General features: G+C 43.7%; 1 protein-coding gene across 5 annotated transcripts in view; it reads right to left on the minus strand.

Moving 5' to 3' along the window:
* Positions 1-26,591, minus strand: part of ANK3 (ankyrin 3) — a 350,441-nt gene that overhangs the window by 65,007 nt on the left and 258,843 nt on the right. For all 5 annotated transcript variants that reach the window (XM_075934865.1, XM_014573512.3, XM_014573510.3 and 2 more), the window contains 3 exons: positions 11,174-11,385; positions 8,257-8,464; positions 7,561-7,657 (listed from right to left, as the gene is read on the minus strand). In XM_075934865.1, the coding sequence (XP_075790980.1) occupies positions 7,561-7,657; positions 8,257-8,464; positions 11,174-11,385 (517 nt within the window). The remainder of the gene's footprint in view (positions 1-7,560; positions 7,658-8,256; positions 8,465-11,173; positions 11,386-26,591) is intronic.

Raw genomic sequence — 26,591 nt, forward strand, 5'->3', positions numbered from 1 at the left:
CTCTCCTGCAGCCCCCCAATTGCCCTCTCTCCCCAGATGGCAGCCTGCGGCAAGTGCAGCCGGGCTGATGGCCGAGTGCTGTGATGTGCCCAGTGTGGGCACTCAGGGCACTCCAAGACAGGACTGCTTTGTAAGCGGGGCACCCCTGAGAACTGTCTGTCCGGGGTGGGAGTCGGGTCCCTTTAAGCACAGCCCTCAGCTAGCCTGAGGCAGCAGCTCCACGCTCTAAGTCCTCATCTGATGCCTGCCGGCACTGCTTCCGGCCATCCTTAACCCCGGTTCAGGGTCCACTTAATGTGGACATACTAGTTCGAATTAGCAAAACGCTAATTCGAACTAGTTTTTTAGTCTGGATCTGTTGGTTCGAATTAGCTTAGTTCGAATTAACTAATTCGAACTAAGTTAGTTCGAATTAGCGCTGCAGTGTAGACATACCCTAAGTTTTTACATTTTACATCTATGTATATTGTGTAGATAGTAGAGTTTTAATCATAAATTGTACACCTAGGTCTTTTCATGTGTTTATGGTTGCTTTACATGATAATAGTTCACCAGTCCTGTTTATGTAACACTTTAAAAATCAGCAAAAGGGTTATATAAATACAATTTTTGCCTTTTGTTTCATAATAAAACTATTATGTACATAGTTTTGTCCTATTCAGTGTCTATTCGGTGCTTCTTGGGTGCTTCTTGGCTTCTCTTGTATTCATTAAATGGAGCATCCCTTGTCACTGTCCAGCAATAGTGTGCAAGCACTGATGGGCTCCATTTGCCCTGATAGTGTTTCTCCATTGTTGCAATGTCCTGGTGAAATCGCTCGCCATGCTCGTCGCTCACTGCTCCGCAGTTCAGTGGAAAAAAATCTAGCTAAGAGTGCAAAAAATGTATCTTTAGTGACATGTTGCAACCAAGGCTTTTGTATGCCTGAGGAGGTTTTCCACCAACAACCTGTAGTTGTCTGCCTTGTTGTTTCCGAGAAAATTTATTGCCACTACCTGGAAGGCTTTCCATGCCGTCTTTTCTTTGCCACGCAATGCATGGTCCAATGCATCATCTCAAAGAAGTTCACGAATCTGTGGACCAACAAAGACACCTTCCTTTATCTTAGCTTCACTTAACCTTGGAAATTTTCCACAGAGGTACTTGAAAGCTGCTTGTGTTTTGTCCACGGCCTTGACAAAGTTCTTCATCAGACCCAGCTTGATGTGGAAGGGTGGTAACAAAATCTTCTTTGATTCAACAAGTGGTGGATTCTGCACACTTTTCCTCCCAGGCTCCAATGACTGTCAGAGTGGCCAGTCTATCCTGATGTATTGGGAATCTCTTGCACGACTATCCCATTCGCAGAGAAAACAGCAGTACTTTGTGTATCCAGTCTGCAGACCAAGCAAGAGAGCAACAACCTTCAAATCGCCACAAAGCTGCCACTGATGTTGGTCATAATTTATGCACCTCAAAAGTTGTTTCATGTTGTCATAGGTTTCCTTTATATGGACTGCATGACCAACTGGAATTGATGGCAAAACATTGCCATAATGCAGCAAAACAGCTTTAAGACTCGTCTTCGATGAATCAAGGAACAGTCTCTACTCATCTGGATCGTGAACGATGTTGAGGGCTGCCATCACACCATCGATGTTGTTGCAGGCTACAAGATCACCTTCCATGAAGAAGAATGGGACAAGAACCTTTTGACGGTCACGGAACATGGAAACCCTAACATCACCTGCCAGGAGATTCCACTGCTGTAGTCTGGAGCCCAACAGCTCTGCCTTACTCTGGGGTAGTTCCAAATCCCTGACAAGGTCATTCAGTTCACCTTGTGTTATGAGGTGTGGTTCAGAGGAGGAGGATGGGAGAATTTGTGAGTCCTGTGACATTGATGGTTCAGCACCAGAAGTTTCATCCTCTTCCTCGTCCGACTCAAGTGAGAATGATTCTGGTGCATCAGAAACCGGCAGTTCTACTCCGTGGGGTACTGGGCGTAAGCTGATGGAATGTTTGGATAATGCACAGTCCACTTTTTCTTCTTTGACACACCTTTCCCAACTGGAGGCACCATGCAGAAGTAACAATTGCTGGTATAATCTGTTGGCTCTCTCCAAATCATTGGCACTGCAAATGGCATAGATTTCCTTTTCCTGTTCATCCACTCGCGAAGATTTGTTGCACAAGTGTTGCAGCATATGTGTGGGGCCCACCTCTTGTCCTGATTTCCAATTTTGCAGCCAAAATAAAGGTGATAGGCTTTCTTAACCATAGTGGTTATACTGCGCTTTTGTGATGCAAAAGTCACTTCATCACAAACATAGCAGAAGTTATCTGCACTGTTCACACAAGTACGAGACATCTCTGCTCACTTTGGCTAAACAGAAATGTGTCCCTTTGCAAAATCAAACACTGACAAATAAGAGAGAATGACACTGTATGATTTCTAGAGCTGATATAGGGCAATTTGTTCAGCAGAGTGATGTAAGCTTCGTTATGATTGCATCATCCATGACTTCTAGGAATAACATGATGCAATTCATATCATATATGACGCAATACCGCCTTCTGATTGCATCATTCATTCTTTTGCCTAAAAAGCAAGTACTGTCCAAACCCAGTCATAGATTTATTCATAGATCTAGTCAAAGATGTATTTTAGTCATTTCTGCTGGAGACCCCTTCCCTTTATAACTCACTTATCCTCCGCCATTCGCAAGTCAAGGGTCATATATACTGACCCAATAGCATATCTTGAAAACTAGAGCCAATCAACAATTTTAAGCATCATTTTCGTTCTCAGTGACCCAGAATTAGTAAAGTTTGACTACATTTATTTCAGAAGCATTATGGCTGTAGAGCAGTGTTCTCAGTACCCTTCAAGCCAAACCTGGGCAGATGGTGTAATTTTTGTGGCTAAGTGCCATCTAAATTGTATCTTGCTTTGTACTTCTGCAAGGTCGACTAGTACCTATATCTGAAATCATCATTCAAATAAAATTTTAGCCACATTCAGAGCGAGATGGGAGGCCAAACTAAGCAATGTAATCGAGTCCATGGTTTGCTGTACAGAAAACCAGTGTTCCCTCTAACATTTTCTATCCTTGGATGGGTTGAATTTTCTTTTGGGTGGATTGAAATTTCTCACGTGCAATAACAATATTGAGGTAGTTTGTGGATGTGCACTACCAATACAAACAAAAGCCCACATATATATATATATATATATATATATATATATATATATATATATATATATATATATATATATATATATATAAGCCCAAAAACAAATTAACTCAAGTCTTTAGCGTTTGTAGACAGACATATGTTTCAAAGAGCTTGCAAATAAGGTTTCATCATACAAAACAACTAGCATCACACTTAGTATTTGCTACTTCTGACTCATAAGAGCCAGAACTCTACCATATAGTAAAGATCTGGCCTTAATGCAATATAATTTACCATGTATTAATGTATTTTATTACTAATGTAATTTAATGTATTAAAACACAGGATTTTAAAAAATCATTAAGATCAGAGTTTTAGATATCTGCAACAATCCAAAAATTCTGTTAAAAGAATCTTTTTCTTTCTTACCTTAAGCCATTAACACCTACATAAACTTTGTTTGAAATGCAACCATATAAATGTCCTGGCACACACCTATGCTATGCAACTTGCTTTCTTGCCCCGTTCCCACTCCTAACCCGCCAGACAGAGAAGACTGCAGCAAGTGAGTCAGGGACTAGGGATGAAAGGGACTAGTCAAGTAGTTCACTACCTGATAAATCTAGGCTTATAGGGTAGTCGAGTCACTACTCAACTACTCACTCCCCCATACTTGCTGCCTCCATATCGGGGGCGGGGGGAGAGGGGAAACGGAAGCAGAGGTGCAGCAGGGGCTCAGCAGAAGCTGAAAGTGCTCGGTCCCAGCTGGCGCTGTCTTTGGGAGCTAACCCCCTTATTGACTAATTGAGTAGTCAATGGAAATTCCATTGACTGCTCGATTAGCTTACTGACTGCTACTTAACATCCCTATCAGGGACACCTCAAACAACCCCCACCCTCCCAACCTCCACCTCATAGCACAGATGCTAGCACCCACCCACCCTCTTTCCCCAACCTATCTCTATGCAATCTGCTCCCCCCACCCAGACGAGGGCTGGGATAAAATCCTGCTTCTCAAACTAGCAGGCACCAGCAGTCTGTCCTGTCCTAACTCCCTGATAAAGAACAAACAAATTATCTGTACCTCCCTCACCTCACAGCACAACCCCCCCACCTCACCTCAATGCCAGCACCCTTTCACCCACCTATGCCTTTGCGGTCTGCTCCCTCCAACCCAGATGAGGGCTGGGATAAAATCCTGCTTCTCAAACAGGCACCAGCAATCTGTCCTATCCTAACTCCCAGCTAAAGCACAAATTATCCACACTTCCCCCACTCGTAGCACAAACTCCACCCCTGGGAGGCTTGAGAGTGGTTCTGCCTCTCTCTCCTTGGCTATGTCTAGACTGCAAGCCTCTTTTGAAACAGGTTTTTTCAAAAGTATCTTTCAAAAAAGCCTCTTTCAAAAAACAGTGTCTAGACAACAAGATGATTTTTCGAAAAAGCCCTGTTTTCATGCAATAGCACCTTTTTTAAAAAGGTGACTTTCGAAAAAAAGGTGTTATTCCTCGTAGAATGCGGTTTACCATCGTCGACAAAACCACTGCATTCTTTTGATTTACTGTTGACAGAACACAGCAGTAGTCTAGACGCAGGTACAGTTTTTTCGAAAAAAGGCCACTTTTTTAGAAAAAACCCTGTAGTCTAGGCACACCCCTCATGTAGATGGAACTCTCCAAACTCCCCTCCCTTCTGAATCCCCCTCGACCAATTAATTAATTACTCCTTCCCTCCGTCCCTCCTTCTCCTCGCCTCTACCACTTATTCCCTTACCTCAATTTTTTCATGGTCTGGGAGCTGCGCAGTTTCAAGCAAGCAACTAATTCCATTTAGCTGCTTAGCGAGATGACTCGCCACCCCCTGCAGGTCAGCTGAGCTTCCTGCTTGCGTGGGAGCTTTAAACTTCTGAGCAGAGCTCAGAAAACAGTTGTGTGGTCATGATTTGCACTGCTTACAGGGAACTTCACAGAAAACCCATAGTACATACATTGCATATGCAAGAAAAGAGTCTTTTCTATAGAACAGATATTGTATAGTCTCCATCTCTGATAAAGTTTAGGAGCATAATGACAAGTAGTACAACTACAAAATAAGGAGTTTAGGGTGATAGAGGAAAACATCCTTCTATGTACAAAAAATGGATTTTTATGCATGCAACGATCCCCTCAAACCAAACAACTATATATAAGCTTTGTTTGCAGACTTTAGTTTGTATTTGCAGGTCAGTGGTTTGGGGGCTTGTGGCTTGTCATGTAAACGTTGCAAACCGGCAGAAAGAGAGATGGATTTTTTTCTTTTTCTTCTCAGATGGTTTCTGTGTGTTAGTAAACACAGCGACATAATGAGAAATATACTAAAAGTATGAAGAGAGCAGCTATGCACTTCTTGTAAATGTTGTAAAAAAAAGCCTGTAGGCTACTCCACTGTAATTTTAGAGAAACAGTATTTGAAATGAGGAGGCCTGTGACACTTTAGAACTAAGGGTATGTCTACACTAGCTCCCTAGTTCGAACTAGGGTGGCTAATGTAGGCATTTGAACTTGCAAATGAAGCCCGGGAGGAGTAACAGTTAATCCGAACTAAGGATTAGTTCGGATTAACTTCTGACTGCCGTGTATAGCTGCAGGCAGTCAGTTCGAACTAAGGGGATTTAAAAATGACACCCGCCTGGGAACATGCAAATGAAGCCTGGGATATTTAAATCCTGGGCTTCATTTGCAAGTTCGAATGCCTACATTAGCCACCCTAGTTCGAACTAGGGGGCTAATGTAGACATACCCAAATAGATTTATTAGGGCTTAAGCTTTGAGGGGTAAAACCCACTTCATCAGTGGAAGTTAAAGAAGCAGGAGTATATATATATATAAGGAAGAAGTTGCTTGTGTTAATGAAGCTTACCAAGTCAGGGTGGAAGTGGGTCATTCACAATATTTGGTGTGGAGATGTGAATATCCAGGGAAGGGAAACTGCCTTGGTAATAACCAGTTGAGATCCTTGTTCAATCCTAAGTTGATAGTGTTGAATTTGAAAATGAATTCCAGTTCAGCATCTCCCTTTGTAACTGGTTTTTAAAATTCTTTTGTAGAAGGATGGCTATGTTCAAATCCATTACTGTATGTCCAGGGAGGTTAGAGAGTTCCCCTATTGGTTTATGTGGGTTACCATTCCTGATGTCGGATGTGTGTCCATTTATCCTTTGATGTAAAGACCGTCCAGCTTGGCCAGTATACATGGTAGAGGGACACTGCTGGCATATATCACGTTAGTAGATGTGCAGGTGGATGAGCTCCTGATGGTGTGGCTGACGTGGTTAGGTCTTATGATGGTGTTTCTTGTATAAATATGTGGACACAGTTGGCAATGGCATTTGTTGCAGTGATAGGTTCGTGGGAAAGTGTTTCTGTCGTGCGTTGCGTGGCTGATGGTGAAAATTTGCTTCAGGTTCAGGGGTTGTCTGTAGATGAGGACTGGCCTATTTCCCAAGGTCTGTGAGAGTGAGAGATCGTTTTCTAGGATTGGTTGTAAATTGTCAAGGATGCGCTGGAAGGATTTTAGCTGGGGGCTGCATGCGATAGCCTGTGGTGGACTGTTATTTACCTTGTTGGGCTTGTGCTGTAGTGGGTGACTTCTGGGTAACTGTCTGGCTCTGTCAATCTGTTTCTTCACTTCCCCAGGAGGGTATTTAAGTTCTAAGAATACTTGATAAAGATCCTGTAGGTGTCTGTCTCTGTCTGAGAGACTGGAGCAGATATGGTTGTATCTTAGGGTGTGGCTGTATGTGGATCATGTAATGGTGTCCTGGATGGAAGCTAGAGGCATGTAGGTAAAAATAGTGGTCAGTACGTTTCATGTGACCATCATTTATTTGTACTCTAGTGTCCAGGAAGTGGCTCTCCTGTGTGGATTGTTCCATGCTGAGGTTGATAGAGGGGTAGAAACTGTTGAAATAACCTGATGGAATTCTTCAAGGGCCTCCTTCCCATGGGTCCGTATTTTAAACTGTCATTAAAGACTGTTTCATAATGCATACAGAGGAGCACACTTAAGATTTCACATGCAGTTTGAACCATGGCATTTTCTAAACATGGAATGCTTATCTGTACAAAGTACTACCAAATATACTACCAAAACTGCTTTTTTGGGGGGGAATAACTATGTACATAGCTCCAACAGGCATATGAACACTAAGCTATTTTTGATAGCAAGTCATTGGGCCAAGCACAGTGAGTCATTGGGTCAAATCATCAGCTGGTATAAACAAATACAGTCAAGAAAGCTATTCCAATTTTCACCAGTTAAGAATCTAGCTTACTTTCTTTATAAGCCTTATTTAAGGATCATGGAAAGCTGAGGTGAATTCTTTTTCCTCTTTAATGAAACAAATGTTTTGCATTATCATACCTGGCTGAAACATTGGTTGTGAAAGAAACACAGTCATTTATAAACGTGAGTGGAGTGGTTCCTGTGATATCCTCCCACTGAGCAGGGGAAGTCCCTCCTATGAAAATAAGTAATCATACACAATTTTATTTTACAAAACAAACATGTAACATGAATCGTCGAACTTTTAAAAAATGGATTACAAAAAAACACTTCCACCCTTGTGTTCATGTACTTCACATGTAAACAGAAGTATCTAGTTACTATTGCTCTCATACATCTGAATAGCAATATAGTAGCATGCATTACAGAAAATTATTCTAATGCAGTGAGATATATATCCTGGCTTAATTGGATTCAGTGGCTAAACTCCCACTGCAATCAAAAGAATGAGGATTGCTCCATACTGGATTTTTATGTATGCAGTTGTCAATGGAAAGACTCTTTGTATAACAATGGAGCACATAATAAAATGTTCTTCTCTAACATGGATAATGACACAGGACCAAAGTCAAGGCCAACTGAGTCAATGGCAGTCTTTTCAATGACTTCCATAGGCTTTGCATCATACCCGTGAAGTATTTAATCCTACTGGCTCCATTACTTGGAACTATCAACGGCATTCCTTACTGGAAAGCTATGTTTGAAATATATAACAAATAACTATGGATGGATTATTGTTAAAGTGACCTTTGTAAGAGTAGATTCTTTTCTAACCTGTAATGCTACATAAAAGTCGAAGGCTAGGTGTGGTGTCGCCTTTGTATCCATTAGTTACACCTTCTCCTGAAGGTGGTGGCACAGGAATTGTCATTGTTATAGGTTTATGAAATTTTCTTCTTCTTGGTTCCACAGTGACAATGGGGCTGAAAGTTGCTTTGTTTCCAAGGATTTTTTTGACAATTTCATCTAGAACTGGCTGAGCCTGTCAACGTACAGAAAGAATTGCACATCATGAGATAAACATCTGTTTTAGACCATCAGAATCCTTTCAAAGTGAGAACTCAATTCTTTTTATTTTTCTTCTTGTCCCATTTTACTTTTTCTTGGCCTTCTTAAAATGTGCCACTCCTAGGGCTCTATCCTACACAAGGATCACTAATGCACCAAATTACAGTGAGGAAAACAACGCAATTCTTGCAGTGTTGCTGAACTAAAATGCCAATGAAAAAATAGCAGAAATCTCATGAGGAATCTGTATTTTATTCAATTTCAAATCTAATTTCTAGAACAAGGAAGTTTTGAATCAGACATTTTGGATACTTTTATGAACCAAATTGTGTCATTACTTTTCTCATAAGTTTCTCCCTGATTTGTCACTTGTTCCTTTAACAAACTGCACTATCTGGTAAATCTGCAAAGACTATGACAAAAATCACAAGTTCTGAGCAAAACAATCTAAAACTAAGCTCCTATTTAATGAACACAACGATTCAACTGGATAAATAATTTTGTTGCGAAAAATTTCAACACCCCACCAATAAATGATAATCAGAAATCAGCATTAAAGATTGTTCTAGACTCTGTGATGCACTTTTAAAAGAAGTTTTAAACCATCTGTGCACTCCTGGGTGCTGCTATTTTCAGCAGGAATGGGGCAAGAGTCATGTGACACTTCAAACGCCATGGGCAGGAGGGGCAAGAGCCCAGAGCCTCTGGGAGGCCCAGAGAGCAGAGGTGAGCCTGGCTCCTGCAGCAAGGGGCAGGCCTCCTTGCACTCACCAGCAATGGTGTGGGAAGTGGAGCAGCACATCACTAAGCAGAGGGTTGGCACTGGGCCTCACACTCACTGGGGGAAAGTGGGCCGACCCAGCCAGGAGCAGAGTGAGCTACGGCTGCACCACTCCACTTCCCTCTGCTGCTGCCAATGAGTGTCGGGGAGGCCTGATCCCTGCTGCTGGTGCCAGGTCCCCGCTAGTCTCCCAGACTGCATCTCTCAGGAGAGGGACGTGGGGAGGGCTTGACGCAGGAGTGGGAAGAGCAGGGTCTGGGGGTGGAGTGGGGAGAAGTCATTTTGGGGTGGCAGTCACGTGACTAGTGCCCCTTTGTGTCTTTCCTCACCAGGCATCCTTGTGCTTGAGGGTAATAGGAATGGCTCCTGGCTTAACCTAGAAATGCAGATGGTGTCTACTCTACAGCAGACTCCCCACAGATGCATATGGGATGCTCTGCAGCCCAGAGAAGCTTTAGTATTAAGCACTACAACCACTTCTACCACCACACATATCCCTTAGTTATCAAGGACTGCACAGGACCAGGTATACAAACTATAGGCGGATCTCCACAAGAATTCACTCTGGGCCAATCACAGTTTCCTTACAACATATTCTGAGAGAGCGGGAGCCCTTGGCTGGGATGGAGAGATTTAAATTAACAGATTACAAGTCCAGAAGGAACCACTGTGATCAACTAAAGCAAAATGCAGGACAATGTAGCACTTTAAAGACTAACAAGATGGTTTATTAGATGATGAGCTTTCGTGGGCCAGACCCACTTCCTCAGATCAAATTCAGACTTCCTAAATAAGAACTTACCTACAATAATTCCTAAAGCAGATCTTTTAGAAAAACATCTCCCTTGATTTTAAAATTATCAGTGATGGAAAATCCAAAAGAATTCTCGATGAACTGTTCCAATAGTTAATTACACTCACTTCTGAAAATGTATGCCTGATTGCCAGTTAGAATTTGTCTTCTAGCCACTGGATCATGTTATATCTTTCTCTGTTAGACTGAAAATCCCACAATCAAATACTTGTTTCCCAGATAGATGCTTACAGACCACGATCAATCACCCCTTAAGCTTCTCTTTATTCAGCTAGACTGAGCTCCTTGAGTCTATCACTACAGGACATGTCTCCTAATCCTTTAATCATTCCCATGGCTCTTCTGCAAAGCCTCTCCAATTTATCAACATCCTTCTTGGATTATGGACCCGAGAACTGGACAAGGTATTTCAGCTGCATCTGCACCAATGCCAAACACAGAGAGGTCAAACAACATATTTGAGATTCCTCTTTAGGCATCCAAGGATCACAACAGACCTGCTGGCCAAAGCACTGCACTGGAAACTCATGTTCAGTGATTATTCATCAACACCCCCAAATTGTTTGTTGAGTCATTGCTTTCAACATAGAGTTCCTTCATGCAAGTATGGCCTACATTCTTTGTTCCTAGATGTCTACTTGCACATGCTGTGAGGGCAGCAGACTGGACTCAACTGACTTCTCCAGGTCCCTTTCAGGTCTAGTGTTCTAGGATTCTATGATGTACCTGTATTAACACACAAAGGATGGATGCTGGTGCCACTGAGGTGGGGATGGGTGGCTGATGTTATGAAGATAGAGAACAAGGAAGCCACTTCCTCTGCTACAGTGGGTGGTGAAGCAGCTCCCAGATTAAGTAACGAGATGGACATAGGGCAAGTAGCCGCCACAGCCCCATTAAGAGTCCAGGAGCCCTGTATGTGGGCTCATGATGGGTCCCCATGACCACAGGCTTTACCAGCTCTCAGTCAGAGGTGTCACCTATTTGTCATATCTTTGTGACTCAGTTTTGAGTTGCACCCCGCAGATTAAGAACTGCAACTCTAGATTTTGCATATGAAAATGACTGTAGCAGGTATGATTTATTACCTGGAGTCCCACTCGAATTCTTTTGGTTAGTGCACCCTCTGGGAAGGATGCTTGGACACGCGGCACAGTTGTGCTGCTCAAAACACCTCCCTCAGGACCAATTTGGTTACTTTCCTGCTTTATTCGTGAAACCACTGCAAAGTATTGAGGAAAATCCTTGGTAATGATTCTGCAGATACGCTTCTTCTCTAGTTCTTCAATACTATCCAGCTCTGTGGGGAAACAGACATTAAAATGTTCACATGTAATCTATCTGCAAATACTATACATGAGTGCACAAGCTTTATTCTGTATTGTGGAAAAGCTGAATTCTATGCCAGACTCAAATGCTCGAGAAGGCTTTTAAAAAAGTTTACACCAATGGATTTTGTTTTATGTTTAAACTTTGTGGAAATTTGATATTCCTGACAATGAGGGACTTAATTGCACTGAATACATTCAGTGACAATGTACGTTTCTCCATGAAGTTCCACCAGTGCTATTAACTTGTCACACATTTGCCACTCTAGTTTTTGGCTTCTCTTCCAAAGAGATGACTAATGTATGTGGTGAAAAGAACAAAGTGTTCATGAGGGACCAAGATGAGATCATCAAACTCTTTTTTCACTTGTCATTTAGGTAAAAGAATACTCAACACAGGCCATCAAAACACATCCACGGTCCCAGCAGCATAGGTGTGCCCCAACCTCAAAAATGCAAATCATCATCATCAATGCATAATGTGGCCTAATTTCCAATGACCTAACTTCCAATTTCTGCCCCAACATATTTGGAGTGTGACTAGCTATGTAACTTCAGACGGTAATCACCTGGGATAGTCTCATACTTGCTATAGCTCTCAATAAACCTTGAGTTGATTCTAACACTTGTCATCCACACTCGTGCCTCCAGTGACAAGATGAGGAACTTTATCAGTGCACGCAGAGACTTCACAGTGCAATGGAGTTATTGGCACATTAAAACTAATCCCAACCTAACCCAAATCCAACACACATACATTTTAACCTGCCTGGTCAGGGTCCCAATGCTCTTATACTTTGGTCAATTTTAAGGCTGGAGTAGTGCAAAGCACACTCCAGTATTGCTGGAGTAGTACAATGCAGCCTGACTGTGAAAAGGAACTGGCTTATAATATGTCGTGTGTGCTGTTGAAATCTCCGTGGTAAGCTTTGGAGTCATATGAGTAGCTGTATTTATCATTCCTCTTTTACTACGTTACCTGCTCTCTGCCCTCTAATCAATCATATTTCAAAAGAAAAAAACCAAGTGATCAGATACAGTATTTCTTACTTTCCCTCAAATGTGAAGTTTTCACCAAAACATTAGTTTGGGTTTAGTGGTAGGACAGAAATTATTTAGCCCTGAACCAACAGCAGGTTTAAAGTACAGTAAGAGCAGGAAAGTATTGGTAGGGCGTGTATAGGGCAATTTATAAGGAGATATGTTCTTTTTTGCATAACTAAGAGTGAGTATAATTTCAACAATATTTAAAATCTAAATGCTAAAATTGATGCTTTTCCCTTTAAACATTTATGCCATACTCTGGCACAGATGTATCTCTTTTGTTGCCACTATGTCAGCTACCATTAATGCTGACTCAAGAGATGGTATCTGAAATCTTCTGATGAAACAGGCTTTCTGCCTGCAGCCTCTGAGAGTAACAGCTTGAATAAGGTGTAGAGACAATCCAGGCTCTCACGTTCATAATTGGCACTTTGTTCTCATTGTTAATCATATACACAATCCTGCGCAGAAAACCTATCATTTTAAGAAACTAAACTCAGTGCCAAATACTGGACCAAGAGAGAAGAAGGAGAATTTAATTACGCTGAAGTAGAAAAATTGATGTTTTCTGCAATTACAATTTAAAATCCTTTCTGGTTGCCAGGAATTCCTGCCTCCAGGCATTGGAAGATTTAAAGTCTGGTACAGCAGAATGGTAATGAAAGTCTGAAAAGGAGCTGAAGCATGAGGAAGGAGGATTATGCTTTGGATAACAGATAAAAAGCCTGCCCAAGATGCCGTCTCTGGCAAGAAGTATGTATGTGTGGAAGCAACCCTAATACCTATAATTCAATCACATAAATCTGGCCAAAGTGACTTAATGAAGCAGGGAAAACAGTCCTTGGAGAAGTCACATTTCCTAAATTCACATTGGTCATGAATTTTGTATGCTCAGATCACCATTATATCGGTGCTGCACATACAGAAATAATGCTAATTTCCTTAATTAATTTAATTAATTTCCTTCTCTCTTATGCAACAGTTTTCACTCATCTCAAAGCACTTTACTAAAAGGGAGAGTATTATCCAAATTCCACAGAAAAGATGTGGAACAGAAAAAGGTTAAGTAATTAGTCCTAAGTATGTGCTCCTGCTGGCAATCTTCCTTAAGATACAGATTTGAGTAAATCTATACCTTATTATGTGCAAACGTTCTAAATATACAGCACACATCTACTGCAAGTTATCTGTCTGCCTTATCTTGTAAAAGCAGACAGGAAGAAATAATGTTGATTCAGCATTACATTTTGTATTCTCCATTTGATCTCTGAATCATAAGCCTGGTCCAATCACAGGTGACCTGTTTCCATCTATTCTTCTCTGGCAAATGGTCTTGAGAACCTCTGCTTTTCTACACAGAAATGTTCTAGGGTAGGCCATCGGCACTGGAAACAAGGTCAATCTCTGTTTCCATATGACAGTCATATGCTAAGGACAGAGACTGTAAAGCAATTTTTTTCAGAGTAGTCTTTTACTGCTTTTCTCCCACTGTGACATGGCAGCATCTCACTTGTCCATCAGAGTGCTCTACCTAGTAACAAACACTTCCCTATGATCAGTGTTTATTATATGCATGGTAAGGGAGAGAAGGGAAGTATGTTGTGGTGGGGGAAGGAGGGAGGGAGAACTGAGATCCAGCACTGGACACAGTACAACTGACAAAGCATTAGTAGCATTCCTACAATATTAGAACTTGGGGTACTAACAGTGCAAGCCTTCTGGGCCCCAAACTATTTGAGGGAATGATAAATCAAATGGCTGTCATCACTCCTGCTGAGGGGGTTGGGGAATTTCCTCCCTGTCTGGCCCCAGCGCAAGTGAAGAAGATAAGCCCAATCTGCAGAGAATACATGGAATGTGAGGCCATGAGTTTGAGCTTGCTTTCGCTGTGCAGAAGGGGCAGCCAGGAGCATGAAATGTTTTACTTAAAATAAAATCTAAGGGTGTGTCTAGACTACATGCCTCCTTCGACGGAGGCATGTAGATTAGCCAGATCGGAAGAGGGAAATGAAGCCGCGATTAAAATAATCGCGGCTTCATTTAAATTTAAATGGCTGCCCCGATCTGCCGATCAGCTGTTTGTCGGCAGATCGGGGGAGTCTGGACGCGATGCCCCGACAAAGAAGCCTTTCTTCATCGACACAGGTAAGCCTCGTGAAACCAGGCTTACCTGTGTCGATGAAGAAAGGCTTCTTTGTCGGGGCATCGCGTCCAGACTCCCCCGATCTGCCGACAAACAGCTGATCGGCAGATCGGGGCAGCCATTTAAATTTAAATGAAGCCGCGATTATTTTAAACGCGGCTTCATTTCCCTCTTCCGATCTGGCTAATCTACATGCCTCCGTCGAAGGAGGCATGTAGTCTAGACACACCCTAAGTGAGGAGGAAAGGGCTGAGTATGAGGAAAGGAAGAAGGGAGAAAAGGAAGAGATTAAAAAAAAGGAAACTATAGGAGAAGGGGGGAGAGAGAGAGTGTGTGAGGGTATGTCTACACTACAGAGTTAGTTCGAACTAACGGACGTTAGTTTGAACTAACATTCATAGGCGCTACACTAGCGCTCCGCTAGTTCGAATTTAATTCGAACTAACGGAGTGCTTAGTTCGAACTAGGTAAACCTCATTCCACGAGGATTAAGCCTAGTTCGAACTTACTCGTTCGAACTAAGGGGTGTGTAGCCCCTTAATTCGAACTAGTGGGAGGCTAGCCCTCCCCAGGTTTCCCTGGTGGCCACTCTGGCCAGCACCACGGAAACTCTATGGCCCCCCCTCCCGGCCCCGGACCCCTTAAAGGGGCACGGGCTGGCTACAGTGCCCATGCCAGGTGCAAGCCTGCCAGCACCCAGCCAGCAGACCCTGCACCTGGCACGGATTGAGCCAGCCACCCGATGCCCCCCAGCCCTCCCCCTCTTCCCGGGACCAGGCTGGCGGCTCCTGGAAGATTGCCCGGGACCGCAAGAGGCGGGCACCCGCCTGGTCTAGTGCGGACATCGTGGACCTTGTCCATGATCTCCGCACTAGGCACAGGAAAGTGGCCGTCTAGGGCAGGAGAGCTGCCAGCCTGGCCACCCAGGAGCAGGTGTGCAAGAGAATCAAGGGGGTCCACTGAGACCCCCGACCCTGAGCCCTGAGCTTACAATGGCCGTCCTGGGTCAGACCAAAGGTCCATGTAGCCCAGTAGCCTGTCTGCCGACAGTGGCCAACCCTAGGGACCCTGGAGGGGATGGACCGAAGACAGTGAGCAAGCCATTTGTCTTGCGCCATCCCTCTCCAGCCTTCCACAAACTTTGGGCAGGGACACCACTCCTACTCCCTGGCTAATACCACTTCATGGACCCAACCTCCATGACTTGATCTCACTTCCCTTTAAACTCTGTTCTAGTTCTAGCTTTCACAGCCTCCTGCAGCAAGGAGTTCCACAGGTTGACTCTTTGCTTTGTGAAGAAGAACTTTCTGTTATTAGTTTGAAGCCTGCTACCCATTCCTTTCCTTTGGTGTCCTCTAGTCCTTCTTTATGGGAACTAATGAAGAACTTTTCTTGATGCACCCTTTCCACCCAACTCCTGCTTTTAGAGACCTCTATCCTGTCCCCCCTCCATCTCCTCTTTTCTAAGCTGAAAAGTCCCAGTCTCTTTAGCCTCTCTTCATATGGGACCTGTTCCCAACCCCTCATCATTGTAGTTGCCCTCTCCTCTCCCACCCTCTCTCTTCCCCTCTCCCACCTCCTTTTCCCAGTCTCCCCCAGTTTTGTTCAATAAAGACAGATTCCATTTTTGAAGACACATTATATTTATTTTGTACATCAAGAAGAGGGGCTAGAGAAGGGTAAGTGGAAGGAGGTGAGGGAGGAATGGGGTACGAGCCCCCGATGGGGAGGACTCGGCTGGCTCTGCGGGCTTCTGGGGGTGGAAGCTCTCCCCATCTGTGGCCGAGTGCTGTGATGTGCCCAGTGTGGGGAGTCCGGGCAATCCAAGCCAGGACTGCTTTGCAAGCGGGGCACCCCTGAGAACTGTCTGTCTGGGGTGGGGGTCGGGACACTTTAAGCACAGCCCTCGGCTAGCCTGAGACAGCATCTCCACGCTCTAAGTCCTCCTCTGATGCCCTGCCGGCACTGCTTCCGGCCATCCTTAAGCCCGGTTCAGGATCCACTTAATGTGGACATGCTAGTTCGAATTAGCAAAACGCTAATTCGAACTAGTTTTTTAGTCTGGATCCGTTAGTTCGAATTAGCTTAGTTCGAAATAACGTTGTAGTGTAGACATACCCTGAGAGAGAGAGAGATGGTATTAGCCAAACTTAAAAGTGGGGAAGGATGATGGAAGTGAGAAACAAGACATAGAGATGGAAGGGGGGAAAGGGATGCAAAACTTCCCAGGAAAATGCCTCCCAGAATCAGGGCTGCCACTGAGGCCCAAACCACCAAGGTAGAACAGAAGCTCAGATAACTGCTCCAGAGTCAGAGGGGGAGCCTGTATCTCATTTTGTACAAGTGAATCACTGTTGCAACATCATGGTTTGAATTCATCTTGGTCTAACTATTACAAAAAGTGAGCTTCCTTTAACAAAAGTAAGGATCAGAGAAAAGAAATCCTACTAGTGTCCTCACCTTCAAGATCTTTTTATATTTTCCAGTGCCTTATTTCCCTCCCTGTTGCCCAACGTCATACCTTAATGTGACTGGTACAGTTATTGGAAAACAAATACCCATTCATAAATACAACAGCTTTCAGGTTTTGCCTCTCTACTTGTTCAATATAGAGTAATGGCATATCGGTAGGTTATGGCATAAGCCATCATGGTGGAAATAAATACAAGACAGCTCAAAGAGGAGAAGATACTGCCTAATCCTCCCAAATTCAATCATATACAGGTTGTGACCCACACAAAGGGACAGAAGTAAATGGGAAGCACCACCTTGAAAAACAACATGTCCTGTTATGGTTCTGTGGTTGATGTGTATGACAAAATGTCTTTCATGACAAGAGTCTCCTATCTCTTTGTATAAAAACTGTATTATATTTGGATATTTTCATTTCATTTCCAGGAAGCAATGGAAAAATCACTGCAGTAGGAGCCTTGGTGCTATTTTAAATCTCAAGTAAAGAACAAAATTCTCATTGGTATAATTGGTAGCAGGGCCGGACGAAGGGGTGGCGCGGCGTCCATTAAAGCTAGCTGCCATCAGGCACCGCATGCCCGGCTCCTGCAGAGCTGCCCCCCCCAACCCCACGGCGCCAGCCAGCAGCACCTTTCCCCCCACGGCCGCGGAGCCCTGCATGGCTAGCCGCGGCCCGCCTTGGGCTGCACACCAGCAGCGGTGGCCGGGCCGGGCAGCGCATGCGCTGTGCGCCCCAGGGGCGGGCCCGCACATGCGTCATGCGCCCAGGGGTGGCGCCATGCACCTGGGACCTGGGCACCAAAATGGCTCGGGCCTGCCCTGATTGGCAGATTCATAGACCTACATAAAAATCACACACAAAATCAGCAGCAATAAACCAGCCTCCCTCTTCTCAAACTACAATTTAAATCTGCAATTATACTTCAGGCACAAGCATCAGAATTTGTTTTGTTAATTACATGTTAATTTGCAAATACACATCAGTTAATAAGCTACCCAAATGAGACTTGTGCCCACAAGAATTGCTTGCAGACTAACTTAAGCACAGAAATTAAAAGAAAGTAACACTTATGGCCAAAGGTGAACTCTGACCCATTTCCGTTATGTTTCTTTGACCATTCATGAGACCAAAAACAAATGCTCTGATTATTGTTCAAAGATATGTTTAATACCTCCAAGTATTATTTACTGGTCCTAAATAATATTGAACCTGATCGGTAGGTACTCCAGTTGATGGTGCTATTTCCAATAAATAACTGAGTGCATTTCCATTTGCTGCATTAGCAATAGCATGAAAATGATGGATAATGTGTATAAATTCTGATTAGGTTACTAGGAAAAAAACCCATAAATAGACCATAGTTACATGACTAATAGGATCATGAACAGTTCCAGACAATACTTGTCTTTTGAGAGAGTTGCAAAACTTCTTTGCAAAGACAATTGATCTCATGGAAGTGCAAGATTATGTCATGAATGCTAATTTCTTCATCATTTGCTTTTTATTTTGATTTGAAATGGGCCAAGCAAGAGGGTACATCTACAATGCAGTTTTTTTCAAAAAATGTCAGTTGTTCCAAAAAAATTTCACTTACATTCACACTGCAATCGCATTCTTCAAAAAACACAACCCTGAGAGAACAGAGGGATTTTTCTCACATTGGTTAACCTCTTTCTATGAGGAAGAAGCCTTTTTCTGAAACAGCTCTATCGGAAAAAAGTGTATGTGTATGGGGAAGAGGGAGTTCTTTTGAAAGAAGAGGAAAGAGGAAAAAGCACAGATGCCCTGGTAGCTACTCCATCCATAGTGATCACAGCCTAAATGCTAAATAGCATCCATTCAGATTGCTTTTTCAATGTGCTTTTGCTGTGTAGATGCTCTCTTTCTGAAGTAGTTTTTTCAGAAGATCTTTTCCAAAAGAAGCCTGCAGTCTAGACATAGCCAGAGAATTCACACCTGAATCCCAACATCTTCCAAGGGATGGGATGTTGAGATTTAGTTCTTTGTTTCAGACACCTCTCTAATTTGGAGGTACAATTTAATTATTAACCAGGGAATGTTTAAAACCCCCCATCATTTTTGTATCACTTTCTGGAAGAGCTTTTATATCACAGAGGAAGAATCAGTTACCTGTAGCAAAGCCAGGGTTAACTTCCAAATGGATAAAATTAAGGAAGAATGAACAAAATAGCAAAAACAAATCAAGGGTCTGTGGGAGTGTCTTCAGTATTAATTCTTCTTCTAACCCAAAATGGAGTGTTTTGTTTAAACACATTTTTTTTCATGTGGCTTGGGATTTGAGGTGGCAAATATCTTCACTCCAAAGAAGTAACTGCATTCATTGTATAAATGCCATGTATATGTGTGTTACTTTCTAATGGTTGGACCCCAGAAAAGGCAAGAATCCTGCAATCACTTTGGAGTAAGAAAGATTTCCTTGAGCTCCAGTTGTAAGTGTTTATGTTTCTGGTGCTAAAGAAGGGCTGTAGCCCCAGCTGCCCATAGAGGGCTATATAGATATATTCAGAAATTCTTTTGTGAACTCTACAATACAGTAGTTTGTAACAGCAAACATTGCCAAGAATTTTTGTAAATACTATAGATGGTGCAAATTGGAGAATTACAGATGCATTATGAACCCAGTCATACTTTTCTGGTATACCCAGCACACCAAAGTCTGGTCTGCACTAGGACTTCACATTAACTTTAGCCAGGGTGGATTTTCTAAGCGATGTGTCCACACTACCAAACCACTTGTTTCAATCTTAAGGGCTGAGGAACCAGCAAAAGGAATGCCAATATGGCAAGATCGTAAGTTGCCTAGTGGCTAAAAGCTATTCCAGAGATGCCCAGCAGTGCCGAGTCAAAATCAAGATGCTGAAGCAATCCTGCCACTAGGTGAAGGAGGTGAGTGGAAGCTCTGGTGCAGCACCTCTCACATGCTGCTACTATGAGCAGCTGGATGTCATTTTGGGGAGGGGCAGCTTCCCAGCATGATCATGGAGTCTGGTCAAAATATACCTAGTGTCAGCAAAGAGAACAGTATGATGGCAGAGGGGCAGGAGAAGAATGAGGAGGAGGAGATGACTAGTCAGTCAGTGATCCGAGAAACCCAGCAGATAGTCGGTCATGATGGTGGAGCCGGTCCCCTCTACCCAGAACAATTCCCAGTCCAGCACCAACCCCAGAGAGAGCACTTCTAGTGAGTTCACAAACTTTGTTTAACAACAGCCGGGTTAAGGTAATGGGGTGTGATGTGCAGCATGCCCTATGTCTACACAGAGAGGAGAGCCCAGAACAGCTTTTTAACGTGTCTGCAGATGGAGCGAGCTATCTTGTCTGCACAGCTCCATGATGCTCTCACATAGGAACTCTTTAATCCTTCTCACAAGGTTTTTGGGGAGGCCAGCCTTATGCTGTCCTCCTTGGTCCTTCCTTCACTAAGCCACCAGGAAGCGGTCTGGCATCATTGCATCACAAATCAGTGCAATGTAAGGCCCAGGTTTCTGGCCATATTCAGTCAGCATCTGCTCCAGATTGTTGGGGTCACTGGGCATGATCCTAGGTAACTCGGGGGAGTGGAAGATCACAAGGATCGATGAAGCCCCCCCATTCTAGGCCCAAGCACCCTAAAAACCCCTCCCCCCCCCCCCCGGCATAACTTTTCTCTAGCTCGCTAACAGCTGGGAACAGCAAGACAGCAAGACCTTGAAAGTTGCTTAGTTACTATCAGTGGTATAGAAGAAGAATTCAGATGTGTTTCTGTAGAGGGGGAGGAGGAGGAACATGTCCCAGCGTGGGAAACTTGCTACAGTTCACTATGTTCTTGCAAGTAAACAACCTGGGTATATAAGGAAGGAAAACTGCTTACGTTGGTGTGCTTGATTTGAGATGTCTGGTCTCCTCGCACCTATTTGAACATTCAAATAAACTTTTTTTGCTTCTCCACACCGGTGTGTTTACTGGAGCGCGCACACCGGACAACGAACCCAGCTGTTGCCCCCCTCGGGCACTGTGTGCCGGCAACAAGATCACTTTGTATGATTCTGAGAAGACTGATATCTCACATAGCAACCTGGAGGGTTTTTTATTTTTGCTTTTTTTTGTTGAGCTTGTGTTTGTCTGTGTGGCTTCTTTGTTTGTTCGCTTGTTTGAAGGAGTATGTGCTGTGGCCAGCAGTTGGAAGCTGTGAGCTTCTAAACAAGGTTTGAAATCTAGAAGCTTCTGCTCACTGGTTGAGCCTTAGGGGGGTAAGGCTATCAGGAAGGCCAGGGCTTTATAAAACCACGAGTCAGCAACCAGGGAGCTTTGCGAACAGGGGAAGCAAACGGAGTTTCAAGAGGGAATTGGGAAGGCGGTGAGGTACACTTGCCATTCTTTAAAACCTTTATACTAAATTATAATCAGAACTCCCTGATTTAAATAAAAACCCAATCAATAACCTAGGTAGCTGTAGGAGAAAATGCAGGCAGAAGCCCAGCAGTACAGTGGGGGCTATCCTGTTTATTGCACTCAGCATAGCATGAATGATTACCTGCCCTGTAGGCAGATGGCGGAGGTTTGCATTCGGTGCAAGGAGCTCCTGGCCCTCAGAGACCACATACAGGCTTTGGAGACCAGGGTGGCTGAACTGGAGGAGCTAAGGGAGGCAGAGAGGTATATTGATGAGGCTTTCCAGGACACTATAGAATTGTCTGACCTCCAGTCAGACAGCCCTTGTTCTAGTAAGGAGGATAAAAGGCTCAGGGAAGGAGAGCAGTCAATGGGAGCAGAGGGAAACCTTCCCATAGTTGGGACCCTCCTTTCACATGATGTTGGGGTAGCCTCTCGCACTGAGGTTACCTCTTGGGGGAGGGAACTCTAGTCATTAGGAAAAGGCAGGTGCTAGTAATGGGAGATTTGATCATTAGAAACATAGATAGCTGGGTTTGCAATGACCAGGAGAACTGTATGATGACTAGCCTGCCTGGTGCAAAGGTTGTGGATCTCTCGAGGCATCTAGACAGACTTATGTGTAGTGCTGGGGAGGAGCCGATGGTCATGGTACATGTAGGTACCAATCACATAAGGAAGGGTAGGAGAGACATCCTGGAGGCCAAATTTAGGCCGCTAGGAAAAAGACTGAAATTCAGGACTTCTATGGTAACGTTCTCTGAAATGATTCCAGTTCCACGCACAAGGCCAGTTAGGCAGGCAGAGTAATCAGAGTCTCAATGCGTGGATGAGACTAAGGTGTAGGGAGGAGGGCTTTAGATTAATAAGGAACTGGGGAAACTTTTGGGATAGGGGGAGCCTGTACAGGAAGGAAGGGCTCTACCTAAACCAAAGTGGATCCAGACTGCTGGCACTTAACATTAAAAAGGTCGCAGAGCACTTTTTAAACTAAGAGATGGTGGAAAGCCGATTGGTGCAGAGGAGCACATAGATCGGACCGAGACGTCTCTTAGAGGAGAGTCTACTGATAAGAGATTCTCTAGGTTTTAGTCAGGAGGAGAGGATGGAAGAGGATAAAGTATGGGCCACATCAGATGAGAAACATACACATAAAATGAATCTGACACATCAGAAAAGGGCACACAAATAAACAGACAGGTTTTTAAAGTGCTTGTACACAAATGCTAGAAGTCTACATAATAAGATGGGTGAACTAGAGTGCCTCCTATTAAAGGAAGATATAGATATAATAGGCCTCACAGAAACCTGATGGAGTGAGGACAATCAATGGGACACAATCATACCGGGGTACAAAATATATCGGAAGGACAGAATAGGTCATGCCGGGGGGATCTGGTCCAAGGGGTAACTATAACAGGATCGCTGGGAAATAGTGATCATAATATCATAACATTTAACATTCCTGTGGTGGGAAGAACACCTCAGCAGCCCAGCACCGTGGCATTTCATTTAAAAAAGGGGAACTTTGCAAAAATGAGGAGGTTAGTTAAACAGAAATTAAAAGGTACCATGACTGAAGTAAAATCCTTGCAAGTTGTATGGACACTTTTCAAAGGCACCATAATAGAGGCCCAACTTAAATGTATACCTTAAATTTAAAAACACAGTAAAAGAACTAAAAAAGAGCCACCGTTGCTTAACAACCATGTAAAAGCAGCAGAAAGAGATAAATGGGCATCTTGTAAAAAGTAGAAGTCAAATCCTAGTGAGGAAAACAGAAAGGAGCATAAACACTGCCAAATTAAGTGTAAAAATGTAATAAGAAAAGCCAAAAAGGAGTTTGAAGAACATCTAGCCAAAAACTCAAAAGGTTTTTTTAAGTACATCAGAAGCAGAAAGCCTGCTAAGCAGCCAGTGGTGCCCCTGGACGATCGAGATACAAAAGGAGCAATCAAGGATGATAACGTCATTGCTGAGAAATTAAACGAATTCTTTCCTTCAGTCTTCACGGCTGAGGATGTTAGGGAGATTCCCAAACCTGACCCGTCCTTTGTAGGTAACAAATCTGAGGAATTGTCACAGAATTAAGTGTCATTAGAGGAGGTTTTGGAATTAATTGATAAACTTAAAAGTAACAAGTCACCGGGACCAGATGGCATTCAACCAAGAGTTCTAAAAGAACTTAAATGGAAAATTGTGGAAATATTAACTATGGGTGGTCACCTATCTGTTAAAACAGCTTCTGTACTCAGTGACTGGAAGATAGCTACTGTAACGCCAATATTTAAAAAGGGCTCTAGAGGTGATCTCGGCAATTACAGACCGGTAAGTCTAACGTCACTACCGGGCAAATTAGTTGAAACAATAGTAAAGAGTAAAATTGTCAGACACATAGAACAACATAATTTGTTGGGCAAAAGGCAACATGGTTTCTGTAAAGGGACATCATGTCTTACTAATCTATTAGAGTTCTTTGAAGGGGTCAGCAAACATATGGGTGTGTCTAGACTACAGGGTTTTTTTTTTTTCAAAAAAAGTGGCCTTTTTTCGAAAAAAAGTCACCTGCATCTAGACCAGTGATCACCAACCAGTAGATCAGGATCTATTGGTAGATCTTGGAGCCTCTGACAGGTGATCCTGACTAGTTTGGCGAAGAGGCTATCAAGTGCCGGCACTTCAGCTGCCCCTCCCCCCACAGCCTGGCTGCTCCTGCCCAAAGCCTCAGAGCTGCCTCCTGGAAGCCTCCTGCTTGTTATGCAGGGTGGGGGAGACAGAGGCAGGGGGGCACTGATGTCACTCTGTCCCTTTCCTGTACCCCATCTTCACAGAGTGAAGAGGGCAGGGCCTAAGAGAAGGGGCGGGGCAGGGGTATTTAGGGTTTGAGGTAGATTCTGGACGGACGTAAATTCAAAAAGTGATCTTGTATTGAAAAGGTTGGAGACCACTGATCTAGACTACTGCCATGTTCTTTTGAAATTAAATCGAAAGATGCGGCAGTTTTTTTGACTACAGAAAACCTCATTTTATGAGGAATAACTCCTTTTTTCGAAAGTGCTCTTTCGAAAAAAGGCATTATTGAATGCAAACAGTGCTTTTTTGAAAGAGAGCATCCAGACTCTCTTTTAAAAAGGGTGCTCTCTTTCAAAAAAGTAGCTCTCTTTTTCAAAAATTGTGGTTGCTGTCTAGACGCTCTCTTTCAAAAGAGGCTTGTAGTCTAGATGTACCCGTAGACAAGGGGGATCCAGTAGATATAGTGTACTTAAGATTTATAGAAAGCTTTTGTCAAGGTCCCTCACCAAAAGCTCTTAAGTAAATTAAGTTGTCATGGAATAAGAGGGAAGATCCTTGTATGGACTGAGAACTGGTTAAAAACCAGGAAACAAAGGGTAGGAATAAATGGTACATTTTCAGAATGGAGAGGGGTAACTAGTGGCGTTCCCCAAGGATCGGCCCTAGGACCAATCCTATTCAACTTATTCATAAATGATCTGGAGAAAGGGGGAAACAGTGAGGTGGCAAAGTTTGCAGACGATACTAAACTGCTCAAGATAGTTAAGACCAAAGCAGACTGCCCTTATATAAATACATGGTACGCCCACATCTTGAATACTGCGTACAGATGTGGTTTCCTCATCTCAAAAAAAAATATACTGGCAATGGAAAAAGTTCAGAGAAGGGAAACTAAAATGATTAGGGGTTTGGAATGGGTCCCGTATGAGGAGAAATTAAAGAGACTAGGACTTTTCAGCCTGGAAAAGAGGAGACTAAGGGGGGGATATGATAGAGGTCTATAAAATCATGAGTGGTGTGGAGAAAGTGAATAAGGAAAAGTTATTTACTTGTTCCCATAATATAAGACGTAGGGGGCACCAAATGAAATGAATGGGCAGCAGGTTTAAAACAAATAAAAGGAAGTTCTTCTTCACATAGTGTATAGTCAACCTGCGGAACTCCTTGCCTGAGGAGGTTGTGAAGGCTAGGGCTATAACATGGTTTAAAAGACAACTAGATAAATTCATGGAGATTAAGTCCATTAATCGCTATTAGCCAGGATGGGTAAGGAATGGTGTCCCTAGCCTCTGTTTGTCAGAGGGTGGAGATGGATGGCAGGAGAGAGATCACTTGATCATTACCTGTTCGGTTCACTCCCTCTGGGACTCCTGGAATTAGCCACAGTCGGCAGACAGGATACTGGGCTGGATGGACCTTTGGTCTGACCCAGTATGGCCATTCTTATGTTCTTATATTATGTTCTTATGAAGATGGGAACCTATTTGCACTCTCCCTGGGAAGCCAAATGTGCCATACACACATTCCCCCTTCCCCTTGTGGGCTGGAAAAGAAGCAATGCCCCAGAAGCCACATATGCTGGACCAAGTGTGTACCAGACAGAGCAGCAAGCTGCCCTCTGTCCCTACTGCCTGCAGGGTCCTGCACTGGCTGGCCCCTTATTATGCCTGCCTGCCTCTGTATCTAGTGTGTCCTGATGCTCCTCTGAGAAGTCTGAACACCTGCTGTAAAGTTCCCGCTTTAAGGAAAAATTTTGTTTGCACGGAACACATCTTTGTCTTTCCAGAGACCTTTGGTGTAGGCTAACAGAGTAGGGTTAGGATTAACACAATGTGAAGTCTGCTCCTTTAACTTTTTTTTGCAGCTAGGCCCGCAACCAACTTGGTGCAAACTCTCCTACCTACAGCATCTGCCCGCCAGGCTCAGATGCGCAGGCACAAGCAGACAAGGGAGGAAAGGTTCCGTGAGCAGATGGACTGCATGCCTCCCTCATGGATGAAATGCAGACAGAGTTCTTGGACCAGATTGCAGAATGCCAGGGGAGAAGAGCCGCCAGGCACCAACAGGAGAGACAGCAGGAGACCATGTTCGCCTCTCTGACTGCTGTGGTGGGGTGTGTGGCATCATGTCTGTTGAGGGCCTCCTCCCAGAACCCCATCCGGGCCAATGATACACCCGGTCCCTCCTTCCCCAGACCTGTTGCTTCCCACTCACGGGAAGCTGGACCCTCCAGACCCTCAGGAGGCAAAAGGCAGTCCCAATCATGTTCCTGAGCACTCCTCCCCCTTTCTGGTTACCCACTTCATTCCTTTCTCTGCTGTTTTCTGCAAATA

This window comes from Pelodiscus sinensis, chromosome 8 (assembly GCF_049634645.1).
Source record: "Pelodiscus sinensis isolate JC-2024 chromosome 8, ASM4963464v1, whole genome shotgun sequence".
NCBI classification, from domain to species: Eukaryota; Metazoa; Chordata; order Testudines; family Trionychidae; genus Pelodiscus; species Pelodiscus sinensis.